The 25,216-nt window shown below is 39.8% G+C and overlaps 1 protein-coding gene across 2 annotated transcripts; it reads left to right on the forward strand.

Moving 5' to 3' along the window:
- Positions 1 to 227: 227 nt before the first annotated feature.
- On the forward strand, positions 228 to 25,180 carry DCAF15 (DDB1 and CUL4 associated factor 15). Of its 2 annotated transcripts, none has more exons than XM_081938845.1 (13): positions 228 to 520; positions 4,932 to 5,029; positions 5,174 to 5,309; positions 8,515 to 8,621; positions 9,088 to 9,224; positions 10,761 to 10,931; positions 16,963 to 17,547; positions 19,693 to 19,784; positions 21,088 to 21,216; positions 23,065 to 23,150; positions 23,525 to 23,629; positions 23,999 to 24,114; positions 24,516 to 25,180. In XM_081938845.1, the coding sequence occupies exons 1-13, from the start codon at positions 404 to 406 to the stop codon at positions 24,569 to 24,571; spliced, it is 1,935 nt and encodes a 644-aa protein (XP_081794971.1). In that variant the 5' UTR covers positions 228 to 403; the 3' UTR covers positions 24,572 to 25,180. The 2 variants fall into 2 exon arrangements, with proteins under 2 accessions (XP_081794971.1, XP_081794970.1); XM_081938844.1 differs by lacking the exon at positions 228 to 520 and adding an exon at positions 536 to 819.
- The last annotated feature ends 36 nt before the right edge of the window (positions 25,181 to 25,216 follow it).

Raw genomic sequence — 25,216 nt, forward strand, 5'->3', positions numbered from 1 at the left:
CGTTACTACGGCAACATAATACTTTCCCTCTCTATGTCTTTTTCTACCCTGCGTAGCGTCTGAAAACTCAGGGAGGCGTAGCCCCATTCGCTTTCCCTTCCGAAACTGAAAGGCAATTTCGCCAATCGAAATCCAGAGAAATATCTGGCACGAGCGAGCGAGCGCTTAAACTGTGACATCTCTCATCTGTGAGGTGGGAGCAGGAAGGGACCGTGGATGATAGACAGTTATATTTACCAATGACAACCGAGAGACGAAATGAAGTTCCGAGCGAGCTCTAAATTGACGCTTGGTCACGTGTGAGGGCTGGCCAATCAGCAAGGGCGCGATAGCGTCGGCGTGGGCGCTCACTCGAGGGAGGAGAGGGGGCCGTAGCGGCGAACGGTAGAGGAGGTGGAGGAAAATGGCGCCGAGCTCGAAATCGGAGCGGGGCGCCGCCTCGGGAGGAAAACGGGGCTCGGCAGAGTTGGGGCGCGGGGCTCGGCGGGAGCACGTCATAAGGCAGCTGGAGCGCATCAAGGTGAGCGGGAACAGCCAATGGAAAGGGATGGATGCGGCTGGGCGTTGCGGCTGGAAGGATACCTTCAGGGAGGAGAAGGCGGGAGATGGCCAGGGTGGAATGGACGGAAGAAGGAAGGCGTCGATAAAGCCGTTTCGAGCATTACGGTGGAAGCAGCTTGCGTGGCTCGTGCCCGCTTGGTGCCGGCGGTTCAGCCGGAGTCGCTCTCTGGCACCGGGATGGCGCCTGGGTTCTCCCACGAGAATCCACAGCACCAAGTCCTCGAGGGGCGGCGGGAAGAAGTTGGGAGCGAAGTCGGGGTGAGCGGCTGCTCATTGCCCCCCTAAGCCCTCCAGCCTCTCTGCTCTTTTCCTTCCTTTCTCGGTCCCGGGTTCTGTTTCCCCGGACTTTTCTTGCTGCGCTGACTGGAGAAACTGAGGAGGGGGCCTTGACTTGGGACCACGATCTGTGACAAACCCCGGTTTATCTTTGTGTAGGGCCGTGAAGAGGAGGTGCGACTAGGTTGGTAGGTTGACCAAAGCAGGTGGCGCCTCCTCCGTTGCTGGGTGCAGGAGTAACTGGGGAGGTCCCTACGATCTGTTGGAGGAATTTGAAGGTGAGGGGGGGGGTAGTTGGTTATGTTCCATGGCCCCGGGAGGAGGATGAGGATGAGTGCAGGGTGGAGATGGATGGAGAGGGAGGAGAGAGCTGTGGTGGTTCCATCAAGGTCATGGCAGGTTAAACCCAGTATGGTGGAAATCTGAGGGCAGGTGGCAAAAATAGTTTTGGATGCCAGGTCACTGGATCCTTGGTGCCCCTGGACCCTGAATGCTGTTGTAAGCCATGAGCTATGTATGTAACAAACCAACCTTTATTTAGAATTTGATCATGAATAAGGCGACCAGTTTGGCATGTTGATTAATTCCTGGGTGGTCCCAAGATGGGAGTTTTCTTGGAGATATGCCCACCTTGCTTTCAAGTTTAGTGCCTGCTGAAATCCCAGGAAAAACCGATTGGGGTTGTGAGTGTCATCTGGGATGTCTTAATGGCTTTCAGAGATTTTGCTCTGCTGTTAACCAGATGTGAGACATTGTAGTTTAAGTTGGGCTCCAGGCAGTAGTTTGATTTGTGCTGCTCTACCAGCTTCCCTGGCTGAACTGTTGCTGAGTTGGCTGGCAGTGGAGTACCCAAAGCATTTGTTTATGTATTCAGTTTGATACTGCCCAACTCCAAACAAGTTTTGTGGACTTTAACTTGCTCCCTGACGACATTGAATCTGGAGCGGTTCAGGGTTTAATGGCAGCCATAGGTGTGCCCTTAATAATTGAAGGCCCAATGTGTGCCAGGGGTTGCACACAATGTGATGTTTTTGTTGGTGCATTACAACATAATCTGGTGCTGGCAGATTATGTTGCAACTACAGTCAGTTCTTATATAATAGGGTCTTATTATCTGGTTGCTTTTCAACCTATCACCACTGCACCCTCCCTCTGTTTTTTCCCAGAGGATCTAGTGGACAGTTCAGTTGAGGTTCTAGTTATTGCCGAAATGGACATTTGATGTTTTGGATGAGATTGCTCTTCTGCAGCCTCAAACTGTGCATTGATCCTATTGGTGGTGCTCCTGGTTTTCTGAGGAATGGGAATGAAACTAGAAAAAATGCTTAGAGCACTATTGGAAGAAAACAAAGAGTGAATGAAAGTCCATATCAAGGAATACACTGTGGCATTAACAGTTGCAAAATAGTGTTTTTCTGCTGCTGTTGTGTTCAATCATAGCCAGATGATTGTAGTTTTTAAGGTGACCAATTACTGAGAAAAGATGAGCCATAAGACTATGTGCATAGCCACAGTAAATAATAGTTTTCTGGTGGATAAAATCACTCATATTCACTTAGACCTGGACTCCAACTGGGCAAGGCTTGCAGAGGTGATGCTTGGTTATTTGGGCATACTTTAATCTTTAACTCCTGAAGAAATGGACTTAATACCTGCTTATTGGTATTCAATACTATATAGTAGTATTGAGTTCCAGGTGATGGTGATAATTCTGCTGACTTTGAAGGAAGCAGTGGTATGACAACTCCTGGATTGAACTGTTCTGGACAACTTTTGTCAAGTCTTTAACCTTCCCTTTCTTGGAAGGTTTGCTGAAAAAGTAAGCTATAACCTCAGAGGGCCTTGGAGGAAATGGATAATTTGGATGTGCTTCAATTCATGTTTCAGATTGGGAAAGAGATGGCTTGTAAGCGACCAAATAATGCTGTTGAGGTATGCTCCCAGTCTTTGACAGCTGTGGGGATCTAGATGAAGACAAATATACTCAATCTCAATCCCAGCAAGATAGAGTGGCTGTGAATTTAAGATTTTCCATCTTTAGTCATGAATGGCATTGCACTGCTTTGGCGTTGGTGCACATATTGGGTGGGGGGTTTTTTTGGACTCAATTCCTACTTAAAGAGCAAATGGCAGCTGTGGTCAGGAAGAGTTCCTTATAGATTTATTTATAGAATAATAAGTAATTATTATTAATTATTCCCATTTCTTGATCAGGTAGCTCTCCAAGATAGTCATCTTTTCATAGTCATTTTGCCTATATACTATTGTAATGCATGGCTGCTCTTTGATGACTACTTGAAAGCTGAACCTGGCCCAGAATTTGGCAGTACAGCACTTATGGGCATGCCATGGAATGATCATGTATCACCTCTTCTGTATGAGCTACACTCATAAAGATTTGTATTGGCTGTATCCTAGCATTGTTCAAACAGGTCTTAAAATCTAGGCTTTGGATTAGATTGGGTGGTAGGCCCTTGGTGTGTGTTTGAGATGATGTTGATTTGTTTCCCAGATGTCCATTTTTTTCTTTTTTTCATTCTAATTGAGATCTTGTTTTAAACATTGTAGATTGTCTCAAATAAAAGGGCTTGTGGACATACCTTCAGAGCTGCACTTGAACCAGCAAAACTCCAACCTAGTTCAATCATTCAGTCATTAATTATGGTCAAATTATTATTTTTCTCTGGGTAACTTATTAGGCATGATTGTGTGAGTGTAGGAACTATATGCATACTTAGATGTAGGATAAAAAAAACATAGACAATTATGCTGCGAGTAGTAGTATAGTATAACTTGTAAAACTTGCCACTTTGTTGATGTTCTTTTTTCACTACTCTTGAATGCATTTTGAGTTAACGTCAGTAAGTGATTCTTGAATAAGAGGATCTCCATTTTTGTCTTTTTATTACTAATTCTTTCACAGTTAGGGGTGTGAGTGGAGAGGAGGTCAATTTTTAATTATATGTAAACTCACTTATGCAATGTATCAACAAAGGCAACTTCAATATACACCTTTCCTTTATGTTATTTGGTCACTATCTCTGATGGGGATGTATAGGGATAGTTTGCTCAACAATATGAAAAAGAAAAATTTATAATATCAACAAACAAAAATTATGGCTTTAACAAATGACCTAAAATTCATAATAGGCAGCTTAAAGGCAGTAACACAGACCAAGTCAAATGATTTGACTACTTGGGAGTTACTTTTCATTCATCAGGACATAGTCCCATACCTGGTTGTTCAAAAGAGTGGCATCACTTTGCTGTCCTTTTGTTCCTCTGAAGGTGTACACTACATTCAACTAAAACTGTTTGAGGTTAAAATTATGATACCACCATTATATGGAATTCAGCTGGGGACCCTACTTAATTAGCTGCAGCATAGAAGTGACAGTCCACATTTTTAAGATTAAGCATGTCAACAAGTTGTCAAAGGCAACATTAAAATTAGAACTAGGAATTGTAAGGATAAAAGCCAGAATCTAGATTGTTACCTTTAAGTATGGGCTAAAATCACTGTTTAACCTAACAGATCTGACATTTCTGGCAAACAAGGATAATTTCCAATCTACTTGGAATATATCTATCAGAGAAAAACTTGCAGCCTATGGCATATCTAATAAGGCAATATAAAGGATGGGATATGATTAGGCAAAAAGTTCATTGAAAGAAATATTCTAGACGCAGAATGGTAACGAGATGTTAGTTTAGCCTCAATGTTGGAGATTGTCTTTTACACGCAATACAAGTGATTACTCCCAGTCCCTAATTAAGCATGGACATTGCAGGGCATTTGTTCTGACTAGATTCAGTGCACTCCTTTTAGGAATCATTGATTGTAAATACCAAAATAAATAAATCTCTCCCATGAACGACTATCACTGTGATTTCCATTGAGTATGTGTTCTGTTGCATTGTAATTTCTGCTCAAATTTGTTTGATATATGGATAAATTAATCTTTTTTTTCATTTCTTTTGATGTGTGTGTGTATATATGTACATATGCTGGTCAAAGATCATAATAAAATTTGGGTTAGTATGGCATAAAGGGAATATGTATGTATTTGAGAACTTTTGATGCCTGTTTACAGATCAGTGGTCAGTTGTCACCTCGTCTCTTTCGTAAGCTGCCACCCAGAGTTTGTGTGTCTCTGAAGAGCATTGTTGATGAACATTTCCTATGTGCAGGGTAAGTTTATATTTAAATCTTTTTTTTTTTAATTTGCTATGGATTAAGTTATTTTCCCTGGTGTAAGATAATTAACTCTTCATTTACATTGCTTGTTTGAAAATCTTACAGTTTCACCCTGACTTGCCTTTTCTTGCCTTGCAGACACATTTTCCTTGGGTTCTCTAAGTGTGGGAGATACGTCTTGTCTTATACTAGCAGCAGTGGAGATGACGATTTCTCTTTTTACATCTACCATCTCTATTGGTGGGAGTTCAATGTTCACAGCAAACTAAAAATGGTATGGACTGCACTACACATTATATATACTTGACTGAGATATCTATCTCATACATTTACAAAGTTTGACCATTTGTATTAAGCACAAGTTTAATTTTTCCTCTAAGAAAAATTCAAACAGCTCAAATGGTAGAAGAATTAAAACAACTGAGTGCTTTTCTTTGCACTGAAGCTGCAAATGTAAACCTTGTGTGGAGTTTTGAGAGGACTTGTATAAAATGTTTGGATCAGTCGTGGGTTCCGGAACCTGCTGCAACCAGTATGGTGCAACGGGGCCTGGTGTCCACCACATGAACGTGCGCAGCGTGCGCATGCGTCCTTACCTCCTGCAATGCTCCGCGATACTCCAGCTGCTCGGTGGAGCATCGCGCAGGAGCTGTACGCTCTGGGCACGTGCGCAGAAGCGCAGAAGAGCTCAAATACAGGTAAGGGTGCGGGTGGGCCCTCCGGCGCACCGTACCGGAATGGTACCCGGTGCTCCCAGCAGGCACCGGTACATCCGTACCAGGGTGTACCGGTCATAACCCACCACTGATTTGGATGCTCTGACCTATGAGAAGAGCAGAGTAGTAACATGTACAGGTGCGGAATCAGTGGTAGGTTCCAGATCCTGTTGCAACTGGTACGCTGCAATGGCGCTGGGTGTCCCCCACGTACACGCGTGCAGCACGCACATCCGTACCCACCGCCCACAACGCTCCAGAGGAGCATTGCATAGGCGCCATACACAAATGCCCTGGTCAGCTCAAATAGAGGTAAGGAGAGCGGAGAGGCAGGTGGGCCCTCCGGAGCACCGTATTGGAACAGTACCTGGTGCTCCCAGCAGGCACCGCTATGCCTGTACTGGGCCGTACCAGTCGTAACCCACCCTGTGCGGAATGTTCCTGCTGGATTTTTGCTATTAGGTAGTTTTATGTTTCCTAGTGACCATCATATATTGATTTATTGAAATGCGGGCATGAAGAGCTTCAGTTTGTCTAACAAAAACATTTGAATGTCATATTAGAAAAACAAATGGTAATGCCTCATGTCTGCAGTTTATAGCCTTGTTTCTGGTGGATAATCAAGAAAGCAATTGCACATACTGAATTAATAAGCTGCTAGAAGATGATAGCACTACCAAAGATTTTTTTAAAAAAAACATTGTTTTTAAGTGATTAAAATGTTGGATTACACTAGACAATGGTTACATTTTAAACAAAATATGTAGAGGAGATTAAACGTCATAGTAGCTGATATTAAAGATAGCACAGAAAGAACAATTACAAAGAGAAACATCTTCAAAATAAGAACATGCATAGCTTTTACTCCAACTTTTAAAGTATAATATTTTGTTGTCCCTCCCCCCCTCCAATTCATTTAGTAGATTTACATTTCTTCTTTTCTGTATATCTGCCATATTATAAAATAAAATGATTCTTTCTGTGGAGATTCTCAGTCATCCAGGTCATGGTTTTTCCAAAGGTGCTTTTTCAATAGGCAACGGGACTTTCTTTGTTTTTTTGCTTGAAGACTTTTTGCTTCTCATCCAATAAGCTTCTTCAGTTCTGAAGAATAATTCTGAAAAAACTGATTTTAAAAAATAATTTCCAAACCAGTTGCAGGAGTAAATCATTATGGTCTTGAATTTTGTTTTGTTTTAAGGAAAATCACCATCTTGTAGGAAGTGGGGCTGGGGGGGCAGTAACATTGTAACCTCTGGTGACAGCTAATTGTGAGAAGAGGCAGTTCAGATACCTTGATATAAAGCCACAGCTGTAGCATATTCTAAATGCTGGATCCTGTGCTAGATTTTCATCTATCTATCTGAATTTGTGCTTGATACTTTTCCTTCCAATACCACTTTTCACCAATGTAAATCATAGTTTTAGCTTTGCCAAATTAGATTGATAACATTTCTGAAGACTATACAAATTACATTGGATGTAACAATCCAATTTAGCAAAAATAATCACAAACTTCTTTAGCATTTTTATAAAATATAAATCAATTTCAGTCATCTGTATGTTGGTCTTTCCACGTATGTACTAATTTAGTGTAATAAATAGTTTATTATATTAGTTTATTGAACAATAGCATTAGTAAAAAATTAAATTAAAACCAAATGCCTAAATCTTGCAAAGCTGCCTGCATGTCAGTTTCTTCAGACAAACAAGATTTTGTCAGAGGTTAGATCACTTACCATTTTAATTTTTTTTAATGGCATCCATTTTATTTATTTGTTTGATTTTTTAATCCTTTATTGCTTAATAACTAAGTCAAGGCACTGAAGATACATACTACTGTGCTCTCCTCCTATTTTCTCCACAATAACTACCCTGTGAGGTGTGTGGGGCTGAGAGAGAGTGATTCACCTAAAGCTATCCAGGTGGCTTTCATGCTTAAGGCAGGCTTAGCTCAAAGTCTCTGGGTTTCTAGGGCAGCCCCATAAACACTATCCCAAACTGGCTCTTGTCATATTACCATATTGATTATAATTTCATATGATTATGCCTGATCCTTGGATTAATTGCCAGATTAATTGCTAGTTGATATTTTGATAATATTTGAATTTAAAATAGCCATCCCTACCAATATAGAAAGCTTTAAAATCTAATTTATATCAGACACATATTAATTCACCTCTGAAACAATATTCTCAGTTAAACCAAAATATACTTTGAACAGCTCGACATTCAAAGACTCCTGCAAATGGAGTGAAAATATTTTGTTCAACCATGATAATGTCTATCTATCTGTCAGGGTGGGAACTTCAAGGTGATGGTTAAAGAAAAGAAGAATCAGATAATGGAGCCCTGCTTTCTCTTTGCTCTTGCTCCCAAAGTAGTTCTGTCTGTATTTGATTCAGATAGTATTGCTTCATTTTCTCATTAAGAAAATCTACCCTTGAATGTTTGCTAATGAGTAGATCAGGGACTTCATCTAGTCAGATTGAGCTTGACCCTGCTTCATAATCTTGGCAAATGCTAATTAACTAACTAGCCATAATAGGTTGCATTAGATGTCTTTTACTGTTTGGTTTTCTTTTTCATCTAGTTACATTTGGCAACAGTTAATTCTCTGATACAGGGCTATAGAACCATAAAGCACATTCGAATTAATGCTCCAGATTAATAAGGTTTATTTTTATGATAGTTATTGTACAACCTAATCATCCTTTTTCAAAGTCCATCTGTGTTCTAATAAGTGTCTTCTTGATCCTTCAGGTCCGCCAAGTCCGATTATTCCAGGATGAAGAAATCTACAGTGACCTTTACTTGACTGTATGTGAATGGCCCAGTGATTCCTCCAAGGTCATCGTTTTTGGTTTCAAGTATGCTTCTTTAGTAAATTAACCTTTGAGTTTGAAACCTTTATCTGCTATATCCTTCCGCAGACTTACTCTGTTTGGAGGCATTCTAAATTAACTTTTTGTTTCATATTATAAATGATAAATATCTAGGAAATTAGATGCTGACTTGAAAAGTTGGGGGACAGACATTACTCTGAAGCTTAGCAGAATACAAATAATCTCTCACTTTCTGAATTGTTACGAATTAAATTTAGGAATTTAACAGAACACCGCAACCTTTTGTTACCAGTGATTAAATCAGTATTCCTGTATATTAGAAACAAATGTCATTGAATCTATTGAGGATTAATTTGAGGGATTGGAAGTCTGCCAGGTACTTTTAAAAACAGATTTGGAGTTCAGTTTGGAAGCCAGAACTAAAAATCACAAATGCAAAAATGTAAATGGACTTGTCTGAGAATGACCACTATTTCTTTCGTCCTGGTAGCACCCGTTCGGCCAATGGCCTCCTGATGAACATGATGATGAGTGATGAAAATCATAGAGATATCTACATCAGCACAGTGGCTATGCCTCCTTTTATGTACTGTCCCAGTTGCCAGGACATGGCCATTGCACATCCAGGTAAGTTGAACATGAGTAACAGAGGATAATTTTTTACCCTTATTTTACCCTTCAAATAATTTTGAAGGTAATGATTAAAACTTTAAGTAGGACAAAGAAGTATAAAGAAACTGAGAAAAATGGTAGGATTAATGCATTATCAGATGATTATTGTCTAATATTTAAAAACATTTCATATTTGTGCTCAGTTCCAGTTTTTCAGATATGAGGGAAACAATATTTTTATGACACTGTTAATCGTTAGGAATACAGGTAGTTCTTGATTTCTGATCTATTTGTTCAGTGACTTTGAAGTTATAGCAGTGCTGAATGAAGGGACTTACGTTCAATTCCAGATGTTACGGCCGTTTTCAGTGCCAAAAATTCAAAATTCAGACATTTGGCAGCTAACCCGGACTTAAACTACAGGGGCATTTCAGTGCTCCCCACCAACCTATCTCCCTCCCATTTCTGCCCTTTTGTCCCCTGCACTCCATAGTCCATGACATGTTACTGACCTTTGCCACCTTCTTTCTTTCGCTAATAATAAGGAGCCTGGTCCGGTCCTTTGCAAGGCAACTGCTGGCTGCATAAGATTTGTTCCCCTATGTCATGCTTTGAGATTTCCGTATGAGAACTGGGGAAGATGATCAGCAGCTATCTCCTGAGGGGCCCTCTGGGCACAACTTATCAGCATCCAAAGCAGGAAAATGGCAAAGGTCTGCTAGGGGGTTGGAGTACAGGGCAGCAAGGGCCTTGGAGTATAGTTGACTGTGGCTGGGACTGGACTGGGGTTGAGCCTTGCACTGCGCTTCAGCTCAGAGGCTTCTTGCAGTCCCAGAGCCCCAGTGTGCCAAAAAGCTCTTTTGTGCTTTCCAGGGTGCAGTTTCCATGCTGCCGGGGCTTCCTGGGACTTGGTGGGTTTGAGCTGCTGGGCTGGGGTGGTTGAGGCTTCCAGGGACAGCTGTAGCTTCACATTGTGCTACGGTCTTGCAGCCCCAGAGCTGCGATGTCCTGAGATTCCCCTGAGTTGCAGCATGTTCTTTCCCCAGCCTCCCTGAACTCACAGAACACTACAGCACTCCACAACTTGTGTATTGTCTGTGCTAAACCTCCCAAGGTCTCCTCCTTCCCTCTTCGGCACCTCATACTCATTATCTGGGATGCCTTCCCACTTAACAACCTGCACATCTGGGGTTATGATGGCAACTGGGAATCCTAGCATTGTTGTTGTTAAGTACTACAGTCTCTTGATGCCACTCCAAGACATTACTTGGAGATGGAAATTCCAATGCTAATTATGGTTGTAAGTCAAAGACTACCTGCAACTATAAGTGAACTTTTTATCAGTGGCTTCAAAAATCTTATTTTAGGGAATTAGCATGATACCATAACTTAGGTTATGTGAATTGTGCAATATGCTTATTACCCTAACTTGGAAATTTAATTCAACAATAAAAATGGGTAATTGTAAACCCTGCCTAAGGAGTCCTTTCCCAACTGATGAGAGGCTTTTTTTTGTCTTGGTTCTGTTGTTCCCTTGCATATACTTCTCAGGTGACCCAAATGCCAAATGTTTGCAGCATGGATTCATGCTGCACATGAAGTACCAGGTGGTGTATCCTTTCCCCACATTTCAGCCAGCATTCCAACTCAAGAAGGACCAAGTGGTGCTGCTTAACACCAGCTATTCTCTAGTTGCCTGTGCTGTTTCTGTGCATACATCAGGTACAGGAGTGTGGAAGTGTGTTTATGTGTATTTGCATATGTGTGTGTGAGAGAGAGATACCTGTTTATGAATTCTTGCTAGAACCTGCTGATTCTGAATTAATACCCACTTTATGACGTAGCTTACTGAGTGTTAGGCTTTTTTCCCTTTTTTGAAGAAAGAGGACTCATACCTTTATCAGTTCATATCTTCTTGTTAGAACTTTAGCTTAACCCTTAGTGTTTGTAATATGCTTGATCCTTTCTTTGCACATTATATTTATTAGGATTATGTACAACTTTTGAATGAGGCGTTTCCCAATGTGCAACAGCACAAATAAAGCACCTCATTTCAACTTATTAAAGCAACAGCATTTTTGTTGAAGAAAGTGAAATAGTTACCTGTTTACACATACAGGGGCAAACAAAGACGGTATCCAAATCAGCTAGGCAAGCCATGCAGAAGATGCAGAATTTTAAAAGAGGTACTTGGTTTGTTCTGCTGTATGCCGTGAAATGCTTCATCCAAATACTTTGCACAGTCCCAATATTTAGCCAGTGTTATTAATATTTATTTTTCATGCAGCAATAAAAATCCCTCATAAAAATTCCATATTACCAGCTGACAATGAAATAGAATATATTTTGAAAGAGAATTCATATCAGGCTGAATTCTCTCTATGTTTTTTTTTAATGCAGATTTTACCTTTTTACTTTAACGGGTTTTTAGAGTAATTAAGAAAATAGTAAAAATAACTATCAATCCGAAAACATAAAATGATAGAATGATTAAAATTAATTATATGTGCTAAAAGCAACTGTAAAGTTGGAACGACGAGAAGGACTTTATTAGGTATTAAAAAGATATAAAAATGAACAAACCATAATTTAGTGTTTGTGAAGTAGGACTATCCAAGAAAATTAGATTTATGAAGATTAGAGTTTATGCCTGTACCACTGAAGCAGCAATTTGGAGTTGATTTCAGCTTTTGATTCAAGATATTAGTAAAAAAAAAAACTCTAGGTTTTTTTAAAAAAATTGAGGCAAAAATATGATTTGGCTACATAAAATGCAAACATGGCAGCTGCCTACAACTCCTTAAACCATTTTCCCCAGGAAGAGGTAGCAGTGTGGTTGGACCACAAGCAGTGGTGGGTTCCTACCGGATCGCACGATCCGGTTGGAGAATGAACCCGGAAGTGATTTCCTGCCCCGCCCCCTTGGTGTTTTTTGCATCGGGGCTGACTCCCCGCCACCACCCTGGCCACCACCCTGCCCGATGATTCCGGGGGCCATCCAGGAAGACGAGGAACGCAAGGGAGGGCCCTGCCCCCCCCCCCCACTGATGGCCGAATCTCGACGCGTTCCTCCTCTCAAAGATCTTTTGGGAAGGGATAGAACTGCGAGGGGGAAAAGCCTCCCATTGAAAACAGCGCTGAGTGAGGTGGGGAATCCTTCCGTTCCTCCTCTCAAAGATCTTTTGGGAAGGGATAGAACTGCGAGGGGGAAAAGCCTCCCATTGAAAACAGCGCTGAGTGAGGTGGGGAATCCTTCCGTTCCCCTCTCAAAGATCTTTTGGGAAGGGATAGAACTGCGAGGGGGAAAAGCCTCCCATTGAAAACAGCGCTGAGTGAGGTGGGGAATCCTTCCGTTCCCCTCTCAAAGATCTTTTGGGAAGGGATAGAACTGCGAGGGGGAAAAGCCTCCCATTGAAAACAGCGCTGAGTGAGGTGGGGAATCCTTCCGTTCCCCTCTCAAAGATCTTTTGGGAAGGGATAGAACTGCGAGGGGGGAAAGCCTCCCATTGAAAACAGCGCTGAGTGAGGTGGGGAATCCTTCTGTTCCCCTCTCAAAGATCTTTTGGGAAGGGATAGAACTGCGAGGGGGGAAAGCCTCCCATTGAAAACAGCGCTGAGTGAGGTGGGGAATCCTTCCGTTCCCCTCTCAAAGATCTTTTGGGAAGGGATAGAACTGCGAGGGGGGAAAGCCTCCCATTGAAAACAGCGCTGAGTGAGGTGGGGAATCCTTCCGTTCCCCTCTCAAAGATCTTTTGGGAAGGGATAGAACTGCGAGGGGGAAAAGCCTCCCATTGAAAACAGCACTGAGTGAGGTGGGGAATCCTTCCGTTCCCCTCTCAAAGATCTTTTGGGAAGGGATAGAACTGCGAGGGGGAAAAGCCTCCCATTGAAAACAGCGCTGAGTGAGGTGGGGAATCCTTCCGTTCCCCTCTCAAAGATCTTTTGGGAAGGGATAGAACTGCGAGGGGGAAAAGCCTCCCATTGAAAACAGCGCTGAGTGAGGTGGGGAATCCTTCCGTTCCCCTCTCAAAGATCTTTTGGGAAGGGATAGAACTGCGAGGGGGAAAAGCCTCCCATTGAAAACAGCGCTGAGTGAGGTGGGGAATCCTTCCGTTCCCCTCTCAAAGATCTTTTGGGAAGGGATAGAACTGCGAGGGGGGAAAGCCTCCCATTGAAAACAGCGCTGAGTGAGGTGGGGAATCCTTCCGTTCCTCCTCTCAAAGATCTTTTGGGAAGGGATAGAACTGCGAGGGGGGAAAGCCTCCCATTGAAAACAGCGCTGAGTGAGGTGGGGAATCCTTCCGTTCCTCCTCTCAAAGATCTTTTGGAAAGGGATAGAACTGCGAGGGGAAAAGCCTCCCATTGAAAACAGCGCTGAGTGAGGTGGGGAATCCTTCCGTTCCCCTCTCAAAGATCTTTTGGGAAGGGATAGAACTGCGAGGGGGAAAAGCCTCCCATTGAAAACAGCGCTGAGTGAGGTGGGGAATCCTTCCCCTTCTTTCGTTCCCCTCTCAAAGATCTTTTGGGAAGGGATAGAACTGCGAGGGGGAAAAGCCTCCCATTGAAAACAGCGCTGAGTGAGGTGGGGAATCCTTCCCCTCTCAAAGATCTTTTGGGAAGGGATAGAACTGTGAGGGGGAAAAGCCTCCCATTGAAAACAGCGCTGAGTGAGGTGGGGAATCCTTCCGTTCCCCTCTCAAAGATCTTTTGGGAAGGGATAGAACTGCGAGGGGGAAAAGCCTCCCATTGAAAACAGCGCTGAGTTAGGTGGGGAATCTTTCAAGTATCTTTTGGGAATGGAGGCTTCTCAAAATGGGTTTCTCTTTGCACCCTTCAATCCGTCTCTCTCTCCCTCTGACGTCCCCCCAATGGCTCACTGGTGGGAACAGTGCAGAGGAAAAGGAGGAGGAAGGAAAGGGGGGAGAGAAACGGGGGGGGGGGAGGAAGAGAGAGAGAGAAAGAGTGACACCCAAAGGGGGGAAGTTGGGAGAAAGACCTCCCTCTAAATACTGATGCCCTCTGCTTTTGGGGGGGAAAGGAGAGGAGGGTCCTTGGTGAACCTCTACCCCCTATTCCCCCTATCCCAGTTAAGCCAGCTAGGTTTGGGACCCAGCCTTTCTAACTTCATTTGGGATCTTCTAACATCCCACTCCCACCCGGTCACAAGGCCAGCAAGCCACTCCCACCCGGTCACATGGCTGGCAAGCCACTCCCACCCGGTCACATGGCTGGCAAGCCACTCCCACAAAGCAGGCCACACCCACAGAGTAGGTTCCAAAAATTTTTGAAACCCACCACTGACCACAAGGAACTTGTCCCCGGTGCATAAGCTCTCAGTGTATATACAAACAACAAAGTATATAAGCATAAGATACCAATGTAGAAGCTAGTAGAAGAGATGAGAAGAAGAATAGTAATACAGCCATACTACATGGGTAAATATCCTTAGACATAAGACAGTACTGTGGTAATTAGGTGATCCGCAGAGTGATGGCACAAGGGAAAAAAACTGTATTTGTGTCTAATTGTTTTGCATGCCCTATAATGGCATCTTGAGGGGAGGAGTTGAAATAGTTTATGTCCGAGATGCAAGGGGTCTGTAGATATTTTCTCAGCCCTCTTTCTGGTTCATACTATACCGTATGTATACTGTACAGGTCCTCAATGGAAGGAAGACTGGTTACAGCTGGGTTTTTTTGCAGTCCTATCTGTTGAAGTCAATACCTGTTCTGTTTTGTTGCTTTACCAAACCAGTTAAGAACAAATGACAGATTCAATAATTCTCCTGTAGAATTTAATCAACAGATCCTGGGGCAATCTGAACTTCTGTAGTTGACGCAGAGAGAACATTGTTGCCTTATTAATAATGGTTCTGTTGTTAGGTGTTCGTTTCAAATCCTGGGATATTATAGAACCCAGAAACTTGAAGGTCTCTACTTTTTATATAGTGTTGTCTAATATTGTAATATATGGTAGAATAGGAGAAATCATCCTCCTATTATTGTTGTTGTTGTTTATTGAACAGTCAGACTGGGTTTGACATTTTTGTCCACCTTTTGAGTCCTTACCAAAGACCTGGGATAGGCAGATGTAGATGTTTGATGGTGTTACAGATATCGTCGCAGGATGGAGGCTGTTGCCAGTAAAGCCAACTTTTGCAATTGACTGATGGTGAATTTGTCAATGCCTATGGTGTTCAAGTGGTGCTCCAGTTGTTTTGGGATTGCACCCAAGACGCCTATACTATTGGTATTATTTTTGCTTGCTTTTGCCATGGTTTATTATTATTTAAGATTTAATCTTCAATTTGATTCACAGTCTGGGACTGGAAAAATTTACAGTTCAAGTTTTAACCTAGGACTTAAGAGCTATTAAGGTAGCATCTGAATATATAGCAGGGGTGTCAAACTTGTGGCCTGCAGATCAGATGAAGCATGCATTGGCCACACCCACCCTCACTCTAGTGAAGGGGGAAAGTCGCGATATGTCATGTGACGACAACATGATGCTGCAAGTTTGACACTCCTGGTATATAAGCAGTTCCAAGTAGCTTTTTGATTCATAGTCTGGGGCTGGTAAAAACTTGTTCAAGTCCTAACCAAGAACCTAAGAGCTGTTAAGGTAACTTCTGAGTATGTAGGCAGTTCCAAGTAAGGTGGGTTTTTTTGCTAAGTCAGGATATTCAAGTCTGATAAGTTCAAAATTTCCAAGTATCTAGGCAACTCTTTGGTTATTGCTCTAAGGGCTCCTATTACTATTGGTACAACCATTGATTTCTTCCTCCACAATTGCTTGACTTCCAATTTGCAAATTGCAGTATTTCGTTATTTTTTTCTAGTTGCTTCTCTTCAATTCATGAACCACCTGGTATTGCAATATCAATGAACCAGACTTTTTTTCTTTTCCATAATAGTGATGTCAGACACGTTGCGGGCCGTATGTCTGTCTGTTTGGTTTTGAAAGTCCCACAACATCTTGACTTCTTGTTGTTGTTGTTGTTGTTGTTGTTGTTGTTGTTATTAGGATGGGCTGAATATAGTAGGCCTATAAGAATCAAATAACTGAATAAATCAGGAATTCTATCAGAATAAATAATTCTCTTGAGATCTCTGAGAGTTTTTAAACATTTGAACTTTTAAACACTGCAATCATGGGCATGCCTTGCCTGCTCTGGTAATATCTCCAAGTGCAGCATTTCAGTTTCCTCATAAAAAATGAATGACATCAACTTACTTAATAGTGATACCCCTCCCCCCAAATTATCTAAACTATTGCAAATCAAAGATTATTCTAATACAGAGTATGTTCTGGACCATTACTGTTCAAGACAATTTGAATAGTAATGGTCAAACTTGCTACTAGAAGTTTTCATAATTGGTCTATGTAACTAAGTGTTTTCTCTATTGTGGATCTTTAGAAGACAGTGAGAGAAATAAAAAATTGTGCTTTTGTTGTATATATGATCTACCTCTGAATTTCTTTGATTGCTTGGTCATAGAATGTTCGTTGTCATAACTATTGAGTTATTTTTTTTTTATAAAAGCTTTGCTGGAGAACAGACTAAAGCCCAGCTTGCCAGTGGGGAAAAATGACAAGAGCATAGTTGACACAACCAAACACTGATTATTTGTACATATATGTTCATGTATTGGTTTCTGAGTAGAATTTAGTCAGCAACATATTACAAATAATCCTTGAAAATGTGCTGTAGAAATTATGTGGCACTTCTGATTTTATTGTTGTTTCCTTTTAGATGACAGCAACTTCTGCCAAATTCTTTATGACAGGAGTCGCCAGACCCGGGCCCCTGTTGTGGAAGCGAACCACACGTCCCTTATCACACATTGCCCTGAAGGCTTAGAGAAAGGGTTGGAAAAAGACAACGGCTCCTGCCAGAGTGAGACTCCATTAACACAGCCTCTTGCGGTACCTCCCCAAGACATCGATACCCACGTTTCACCTGCTGTAGCTATGGCAAAGGAATTTGTTGCAGACATCTTCCGAAGGGCCAAGGAAGCCAGAGGCAGTGCACCCATAGAAGAAGCAGCAGCAGCAGGCAATGGACTCAAGTGCCTCCTTGACTCTGGGGCTCTGGGCCAGGATACTTTAGGCTCTTGGGATCTGAGGAAGACTTTGAAATCTTGCTTACACGGCAGTGTTGCTCATAGTTCTACATCGTCTACTGGAACCAGTAGCATTTCTGATATAGGGAGCTCCCCCAAAGAATCTTTCGTAGCCAATTTTGAACTGGAAAGCCTGCCAGCTGAGCCAGGCTATGTGAACTATACCAAACTGCGTTATGTCCTGGAGCCCAACGATTCTTCCGAGACAGAGGATGGTGAGTGTGGGGAAGAAAGTGGTAGTGGGTTTGTGATTTCTGACAGGATTTGCAGGCATGAGCCAAATTTCAGTAAGAAAATGCTTCCATATTCTCCAGTGGATAGGCACTCTTTCCCACACGTACTGAGTGAATTTCTTTTTGAACAAGGGAAGCCTAGTTCCTCCAACCTTGGGAATGTTTCCTGCAGCATCTCAATTGCCTAGCTGTAAATAATGGCTTCCTCATTGGGTCACCTTTTACTATGAATTTTCTTTTCTCACTTCACCCAACCTTTTCAATTAAGGTTAGCAGAAGATCAGATGGTGTGTAGCATAACATCATGAGGGATCTTTTTGTCTGAAATATCTAGCATAATGAAATAGATTTAAAAGTTGCTGTTGTGTCTTGTTTCTATGTAACACTGAAGAACTATTCTATGGCTTGAATCCTAATTGTGCATTCTATTTGTGTAATAGCTAATAGATCTAGCAGTGACTCATAACTTTGGGCCTGTTGCTGCCTGTAGCTTATAACTCTCTTAGTAATATCCACAGTTAAGAGTTATTCTGCATTATACCGAATGTATTTATGTATATGTGAGCAAAGAATCAAATTTGGTGCTCTGATTTGAACTCATTAAGTGCTGGCATAATTGAGGTAATGTATCAGTTATAGGTTTTAAAAGTTACAGAAAAGAATTTTAGTAGTATATAGACTCTCTGGTTGTTATTTCATATAACCTGAAACATCTTTTTTAAATTAGTGTAACATAGTCCATATTATGCACTGCTTTCAGTGAAGTGTGAATGGTAGACAACCACAGTATTTTTGTATTGCATGGATTTTAAAACTTGTCTAGGAAGAAATTTCTGGACTGTAGCCATTCTGAGACATCTGATCTTCTCTGATTGTCTAACATAGTCGTGATGTTTAAAAAGAGACTTTATGCATCTGGTCATCTATGGCATTCACACTTTTTTCCTCTTGTTGCCAATGTGAATTGTTATAATATTGGATTGCCTTCCAATGCGTGAAGGTCAGAAAAAACTGAGAAAAACTTATTTCCTTCCAGTTGCTTTGTTTTATCCCCTCAATCTTGTTTTCCTTGATTTTTGTTCTAGCTTTTCATGCGCTGTTTTGCTCACGAGAGAACAATTGTTATTTAATCAGCCTATCAGTCAATTTCTTTGCTGATAAAATGTCTGATTTTCTAAAAAACTAAAATTTCAGCCTGTGCATTGTTAACCCTGCTATATATTTAAATACTTGGTGTATGCATTTTTGCCTTTTATCGTTAATATGTAATCAGAATATGCAGAAATCCAAAGTGATACATTGACTAGAGTGTGTCTGATTTGGTTTTATAAATTTAATAATAATAACTGGTATATATTCAGATGGATTTGTGGAACAGGTTTTTTTCACATATAACCAGTAAGTGTTGCTTTTTAAATATCATTGTTTGCAGTGACAAATTCTTCTTCAATACAGTATAGTTTATGAAATGTTTTAAAAATGGGAAAGTAGGAAAGATTAATGCTGACTTGTTTTTCAGAATACATTCAGAAAGTGGTTTTTTTTTGCATATTTGTTCATGGTACCCTGCCAGAACTAATTCAGAAGACAAACATAAATATTTTTGATAATGAAGCCAGTCAGGTAGACGACTGCATGTTGAAGTCTGTCAGTTCTATTTTTCAGTGCAAACACTTTGCCTGTTCAAAAATACTAAAAACGTAAGTTACTGATACCTTGTAAATTTGTCTTGTACGCTAGTGATAGGACATTTTACTTTGATTGAGGCAGCATATAAATTTTATACATTTATTAATAAATTATCTAAAGCAAGAATATTAATAAATGGAATTGGTATTTACAAAATATGAAAACAAATCTCATATAACAGATTTAAAAAAAGAAAAGGTTTCCCAGTGGGTACTGGATGCTTTGGAATAATAATCACATTAACCTTGGATAATCAAAGGGGAGGCAAAGAATGCTTTGAATGCATTCTCTTTGAAGTACCCTGTTCCAATACATTCACTTCTGGTTTTGGCTCCCTCTTTTTATTCTTCAATGGATTGCAAAAGATCTTTTTGGAGTCGTTCTTTTGAAGCTCCATAGTTACTTTTTTTACTTGGCTTTATATTATTTTTATTTCAGAATATGAGGATGACAAAATCTCCTTGCCATTTGTTGTGACAGACCTCCTAGGAAGAAATTTGAAGCTCTTGAAGGAGAAGGCTGTTTGTGAGGTAAGAGCCGTTTCTAGGAATCTTCTGATCTGAGAGAAAGAGATGCTTCTCTGTTTGAGTACTAGACCACTAAATAATTATTCGCAAGGAAATGTGACCTCATTAATATTTTTTTCATTACTTTCTTTCTTGGGTTCTTTTTATTACTTGCTTTTTGGGCTTTATCCAGTTGTTTGATCTCATTGTATTGAATTACACACACACACAAAAAAAAACACCCTGATTAGTTGGAATATAGTGCTTTTAAATTAGGGAGGCATCCCGAACTCATTGAGGGATTATTTAAATTGTATCGGTTTGTTTATCAGCAAGTTTCAAACATTTCTGATTCATATTTTCAAGTGTCTTTGGTTTAAGCTGCCAGTTTAACAAACATTATATAGTTTGATTTCATCTCAGCTTATTATGTACTATGATTAGTATGGTTGTTAATCATAGTTTTGGGTTGTATGAACCCAAGCATTTCTGGTTTATTCTGTAAATGAGGGTTAAACAGGCTTAGCATATACTAGGCGTGTAATTTATCAGTTAGGGGACCTTCATACAAGGGCTGGACAGTAGCCAGAAAATATACACACTTTAAAATTAATTTGACAAAAACTATGTGAATGGGAGAGATTTTCCAGTCTAGATCTCCTTCTCTCTTTTCTGTTAGATTTGAAAGATGTTCAGTGTTTAAACAGGAAAAAGTCTTTAGCATAGCTTATTTATTTGTGCAGTTCCCGGATTTCAGAAGTAATATTTTTGTCTTTTATATACTGTGTTGCATTTCAGTTGATTATGTTGTGGAAAGACAAACACCCCCCCCCCCTATTTTTTAAATGAAATTTTAGAACTTCAATTTAAAATAATTTTTGAAGCTGATTCTGTCCAGATCAGAGAGGAGACATTCTGTATGTGAAAAGCGAATCAATCAATGTCCAGAAAAATATTGGCTATAATATAATATTTAGGCAACTGTTGCCTTAATAGCATGCTAAATTTTAAGCAGAATGTTAAGCCCTGAGTGGTATTTGCCTGAAATTGCGAAATTAATGTACATTCAAGATTGTAGTCTCATATTATACTGTTTGTTATGTCAGATTTTTCTGGCTAGTAGATTGTGGAGATTTTGCACAAGATAGCTTGTTGATAGGAAAAAAATGAATTGGGATAGAGAGTATTGATTCAACGTTAGAGGTGAAAACAGAGGAGCAGTTATATTTGTATGACTTTCTGAAAATTAAATGCTTTAATTTAAGGAGCAGGCTGTGCCAGAAAGTACGGATACAGATTCTTCCCCTCTACCTTTCTGCTTTTCTAGGGCCAATATTTAACAGTGGAGCAGCTGACTTTGGATTTTGAATATGTTATTAATGAAGTCATTCGAAATGATGCTTCATGGTCCAAGCAGTTTTGTTCCTTCAGTGACTATGACATTGTCATCTTGGAGGTAGGAATATAATAATTTGTTTAATGATACCTTATTTGAGAACATCACTTTTATAGTATTGCTTATTGGCTCATTAAAAAAATGCAGATGCTGTTCTCCAGGCTTGATATTTGAGGATATTTGAAATATCTGAGGATATTTCAGATTTTTTTTTTTTGAAAATAATGGGGTATAAATTTAACATACTTAAATTATTTTTGGCTATTATTCACTATACAAGCACCTTCAGCCAGAGCGCTGAGTATTGACTTGCAAGTTTACCCATCTTTTGAGTGTCAACATAGCTTGAAATAGCTCTAATGTAATCCAGATTTTTTATAATAAAGGCCCTTCCCATTCCCAAAATTGTCCCATTTCTGTAATTATTTGTTTTTCAATACTTTTGACTACAGAGTGGGTATGAGGCAAACTGCTGTCTGTCTGCCTAAAAGGTGGTAGAAATGGACTCCCTAAGGATGTCACATGGTATAAATAAAAATATTGCAAATTGAGAGTTTTCTAGACCAGACTTTTCCCAACATACCTCCCTCAGAATTGTTAGACCACTTTCCTCTTGTGTCATATTTGTAATGTTCATTGCATCAGTAAATGGGGGTTCTAGGAGTTATATTCTACTTCTGGAAGACACCTTATTAAAATAGGAATGTTTAAGAATTAATGTATTTTTACAGTCCAAGATCGTATAATTAAGAGGAGATGACTTTTTGCAGATTTGAGGTCATCCCTAATGGATGCTTCTATATACATTTTATGTTGTCTTTATGTTGTCTTTTAACATATATTCTCAAAATAGCTTATATTTAAGAGGGTAACATACATGTGTATTTAATCGTGGAGAGTAAAACTTAATTATTCAGGAGAGTAAGAGTCTCATGGTTGCAGTTCGAGATAGATGAGAGAGACAGACAGACAGAATCCACTCTGATTTATGAAAAAATGCTCCCTAGTGAAGAACCTCACAGTTTTTTTTAAAGAATAAGATGAACATTTACTTTAATATCTAGAACTAGAAATGCAGAAAATAAAAATGGTGGGAACTCTGTAAAAACTTCCATTCTTCTTCCAATCCAGACATTCTGGGGGCAGTCTGACTGAATTGAGCTTACCTGTTATTATTAAAGAAGTTCTCAGTAGTCTAATTTATTGGAACAAAGAAATAATATTTTTTTAAAAAATCAGAGTTTCTGTGGAGCAGAGGTCTGAGTCACGGTTTGCATCATTAGGTAGAAGATAAATATTCCCAATTTACTTCATGTTGACTATTCTGATCAACAGTGCCAAGTTTTAATTAAAAGCTCTAGCATAACTACTATTCAGTAGTTCATGACTACTATTCATTGTATTCAGTGCCAAGTGGTACTGTCTCTCGCCAGTTCTAACCTTTCCTGTTCAAGGTGACCTATAAGTCTCACAGTTTTATGAATTATGTGGATGGAAATAGTAAAAAGATTAAAATTTGGAATAAGGTTGTACAGGCAACATTTCCTTGATATTAATAGTATGCTGATTTTATTGTGGATTACTTGTTCACACAAAATTTTTATTTGAGCCATTTTAGAATAGCTGATTTGAGTAGAAAAGAGAATTACTTCAGAGAGGTCTCTGACTAGTAAAAGGGCAGAGTAAGAAAACATTTTGTTATTCATTCAGTAAAAACTGACTTAGGTGTTAGGAACTGCCAACGAGTTAATTAGACTTATATTTTGATATTCTGAAATTCAAGAGTTCCTGCTTAGTGTATTTCTTTTTGGTTTATGAGAGTTATGGGGCGTGAATGATCTAAGAACAATCCTTTGTTTTCTCAAGTTCCTTTCAGTTTTTAACCTTTCTTTTAAATGTGTCTTTTAGGTATGTCCAGAAACCAATCAAGTCATCATCAATATTGGACTCTTACTGCTTGCATTTCCTTCTCCAGATGAAGAGGGACAGCTCAGGTGAGTCCAATGCCAGGCTAGACAGTTCTTTGGATTTGTTTCCAAGATTGTATATCTGCTGCACAAGCCTTCCTGAAGCAACATTGCAATCCTGCAAAAAGGCACAACTGCTTTAAAAACCCCAAGTGCTTCCGCATATTCTGAAGCATTGAACAAATCTGAAGGTCTTCAGTTCTACCAGAAATTTAAAATATTATATCCCAGGTATTAAAATACATTCTCAAAATGTTTGGAGACAAGATATGCTATCTATATGAGTAAAGAATTTCTTGGGAGCAATTGTATAAGGTTGGGGAAATGTTGATATAAGTAGGAATATTATCTGTCTGAATTTATTGGATGGGTGGTCTTCTAATCATTATTATCATCTGCAGACCAAAGACATATCACACCAGCCTCAAAGTGGCATGGGATCTGAATACTGGCATCTTTGTCACTGTCAGTGTAGGTGATCTCACAGAAGTCAAAGGGCAGACCAGGTAAGACAGGTTGGACCTACTACTTTTCTGGGGGTATATTTATCCTTCAATTCTTTTTTACCATTTTTCTATTGCAACCTTTCTAATGAAAATCAGCCCTTCAACTCTTTCCTCAGACATATTTTCAGAAATCTTTCTGCAAAGATTTTCAAAAGGTACCATTCTATGTCTCCTGATGGAAGTGAATGGTGACCATTATTATATAGTAGCAAAATTAAAGGAGCATAGGGAATAATCTGTCACTTGTTCTGATGATCTTACATTTGAGGGCAAGTTGATTAATATTTTTCCATGATTCTAAATGCTGTATCAAAATTATCCATGTGTGAACTCTGGGCTTGCTAACTAACCCTAGTTCCTGCCTCTCAGTGGCAGTGTGTGGAGCTCCTACCGGAAAAGCTGTGTGGATATGGTAATGAAGTGGCTTGTACCAGAGAGCAGTGTTCGCTATGTCAACCGAATGACCAATGAAGCCCTTCACAAAGGTATTTTCTGTCTTGTGAAAGTTTAATCACAATCAGTAAATTCAATTGGCTGACCAATATTACATAATAGCCAGCTTTCAATCAAAGAAATGTTTGGTGCTTTCTGTCTCTGACATTCTTCATGAAAAAAAAATGTAGGATACTTTTTCTAGAAAATTCGTAATGTTAAAGATTGTAGACATCTGTCTTGATTCTGGATTTTTAGAGATTTCATTCAATCTCTTTGAATGATTATGGCCCATGAAGAAGAAGCAGTTAATTACTATCGTAGTTTCTGGTTTCAGATAACAGATTTCCAAAAATTCCATCCAAGATGACTTTATAATGTAATTAGTTTTGGAGAAAGGTGTATTGCAAGGACACTAGTTCCTGGCTAACTCTTTTTTTCTTTGTAATTGCAGGTTGCTCATTAAAATTCCTAGCAGACAATGAGCGCTACACGTGGATTGTCTTATGAGATCTGATTCAGAAGCAAAACTTACAACAGTTGTTCATTTTTTGCCATAACTGTATGTCCAATTCAACTACCTCTTTGTTAAACATTTTTAATTTTCCCATTTCTTTAGAGTAGATGTTGCCAAGATGATCTTGGATACATTAGCTTTTGTGAATAGGAACATCTTCTTCCTTGTTGCTGTTGTAGGGTGGGGGTTGTATGTGAAAAAGCGAGGTTGCTTGAGACTCTGAAAAACAAACTTTTCCTTGCAGATTAGGATTATTGTTTAAGATGGCTCAACTTCATCTGATTTAGAAAAAGCAGAAAGTAGCTGTTTAACCTTCTATAGTAATCTGTATTTGGTAAAGCTACAAGGGATAGGTAGGAATATCCTGTAAGATTTGACTCCCTCTAATGCAAGAACAAATTATTCCAAGGCAACAATATTGTTTAAGGAGACCAAATCCCTTTCTTGTTTCAATGTCATTTTGTACTTGTTACTTTATCCATTTTTTCCTTCTTAAATGTAAATGCCACCCCACCTCACATACCTAGTGGACTGATTACAAATGTTTTTCTCTGTTTTCTCTCCAGCAGGTCTTATCTCCTGCAATAAATATTTTAAACTGAGACTTACTCTTGTTGCTTCTTTTTCTCTTTGATGAA

Source organism: Natrix helvetica (genome assembly GCF_964273705.1).
Source record: "Natrix helvetica genome assembly, chromosome: 1".
NCBI classification, from domain to species: domain Eukaryota; kingdom Metazoa; phylum Chordata; class Lepidosauria; order Squamata; family Natricidae; genus Natrix; species Natrix helvetica.

What these genes read in the sequence shown, in the direction of transcription:
- DCAF15 (XM_081938844.1), top strand. Translation starts at nt 538, where the DNA reads ATGGAAAGGGATGGATGCGGCTGGGCGTTGCGGCTGGAAGGATACCTT. An exon ending in CATGGCCATTGCACATCCAG is followed by an intron (nt 9,225 to 10,760) that starts GTAAGTTGAACA and finishes TATACTTCTCAG; the next exon opens with GTGACCCAAATGCCAAATGT. An exon ending in TTCTTCCGAGACAGAGGATG is followed by an intron (nt 17,548 to 19,692) that starts GTGAGTGTGGGG and finishes TTTTTATTTCAG; the next exon opens with AATATGAGGATGACAAAATC.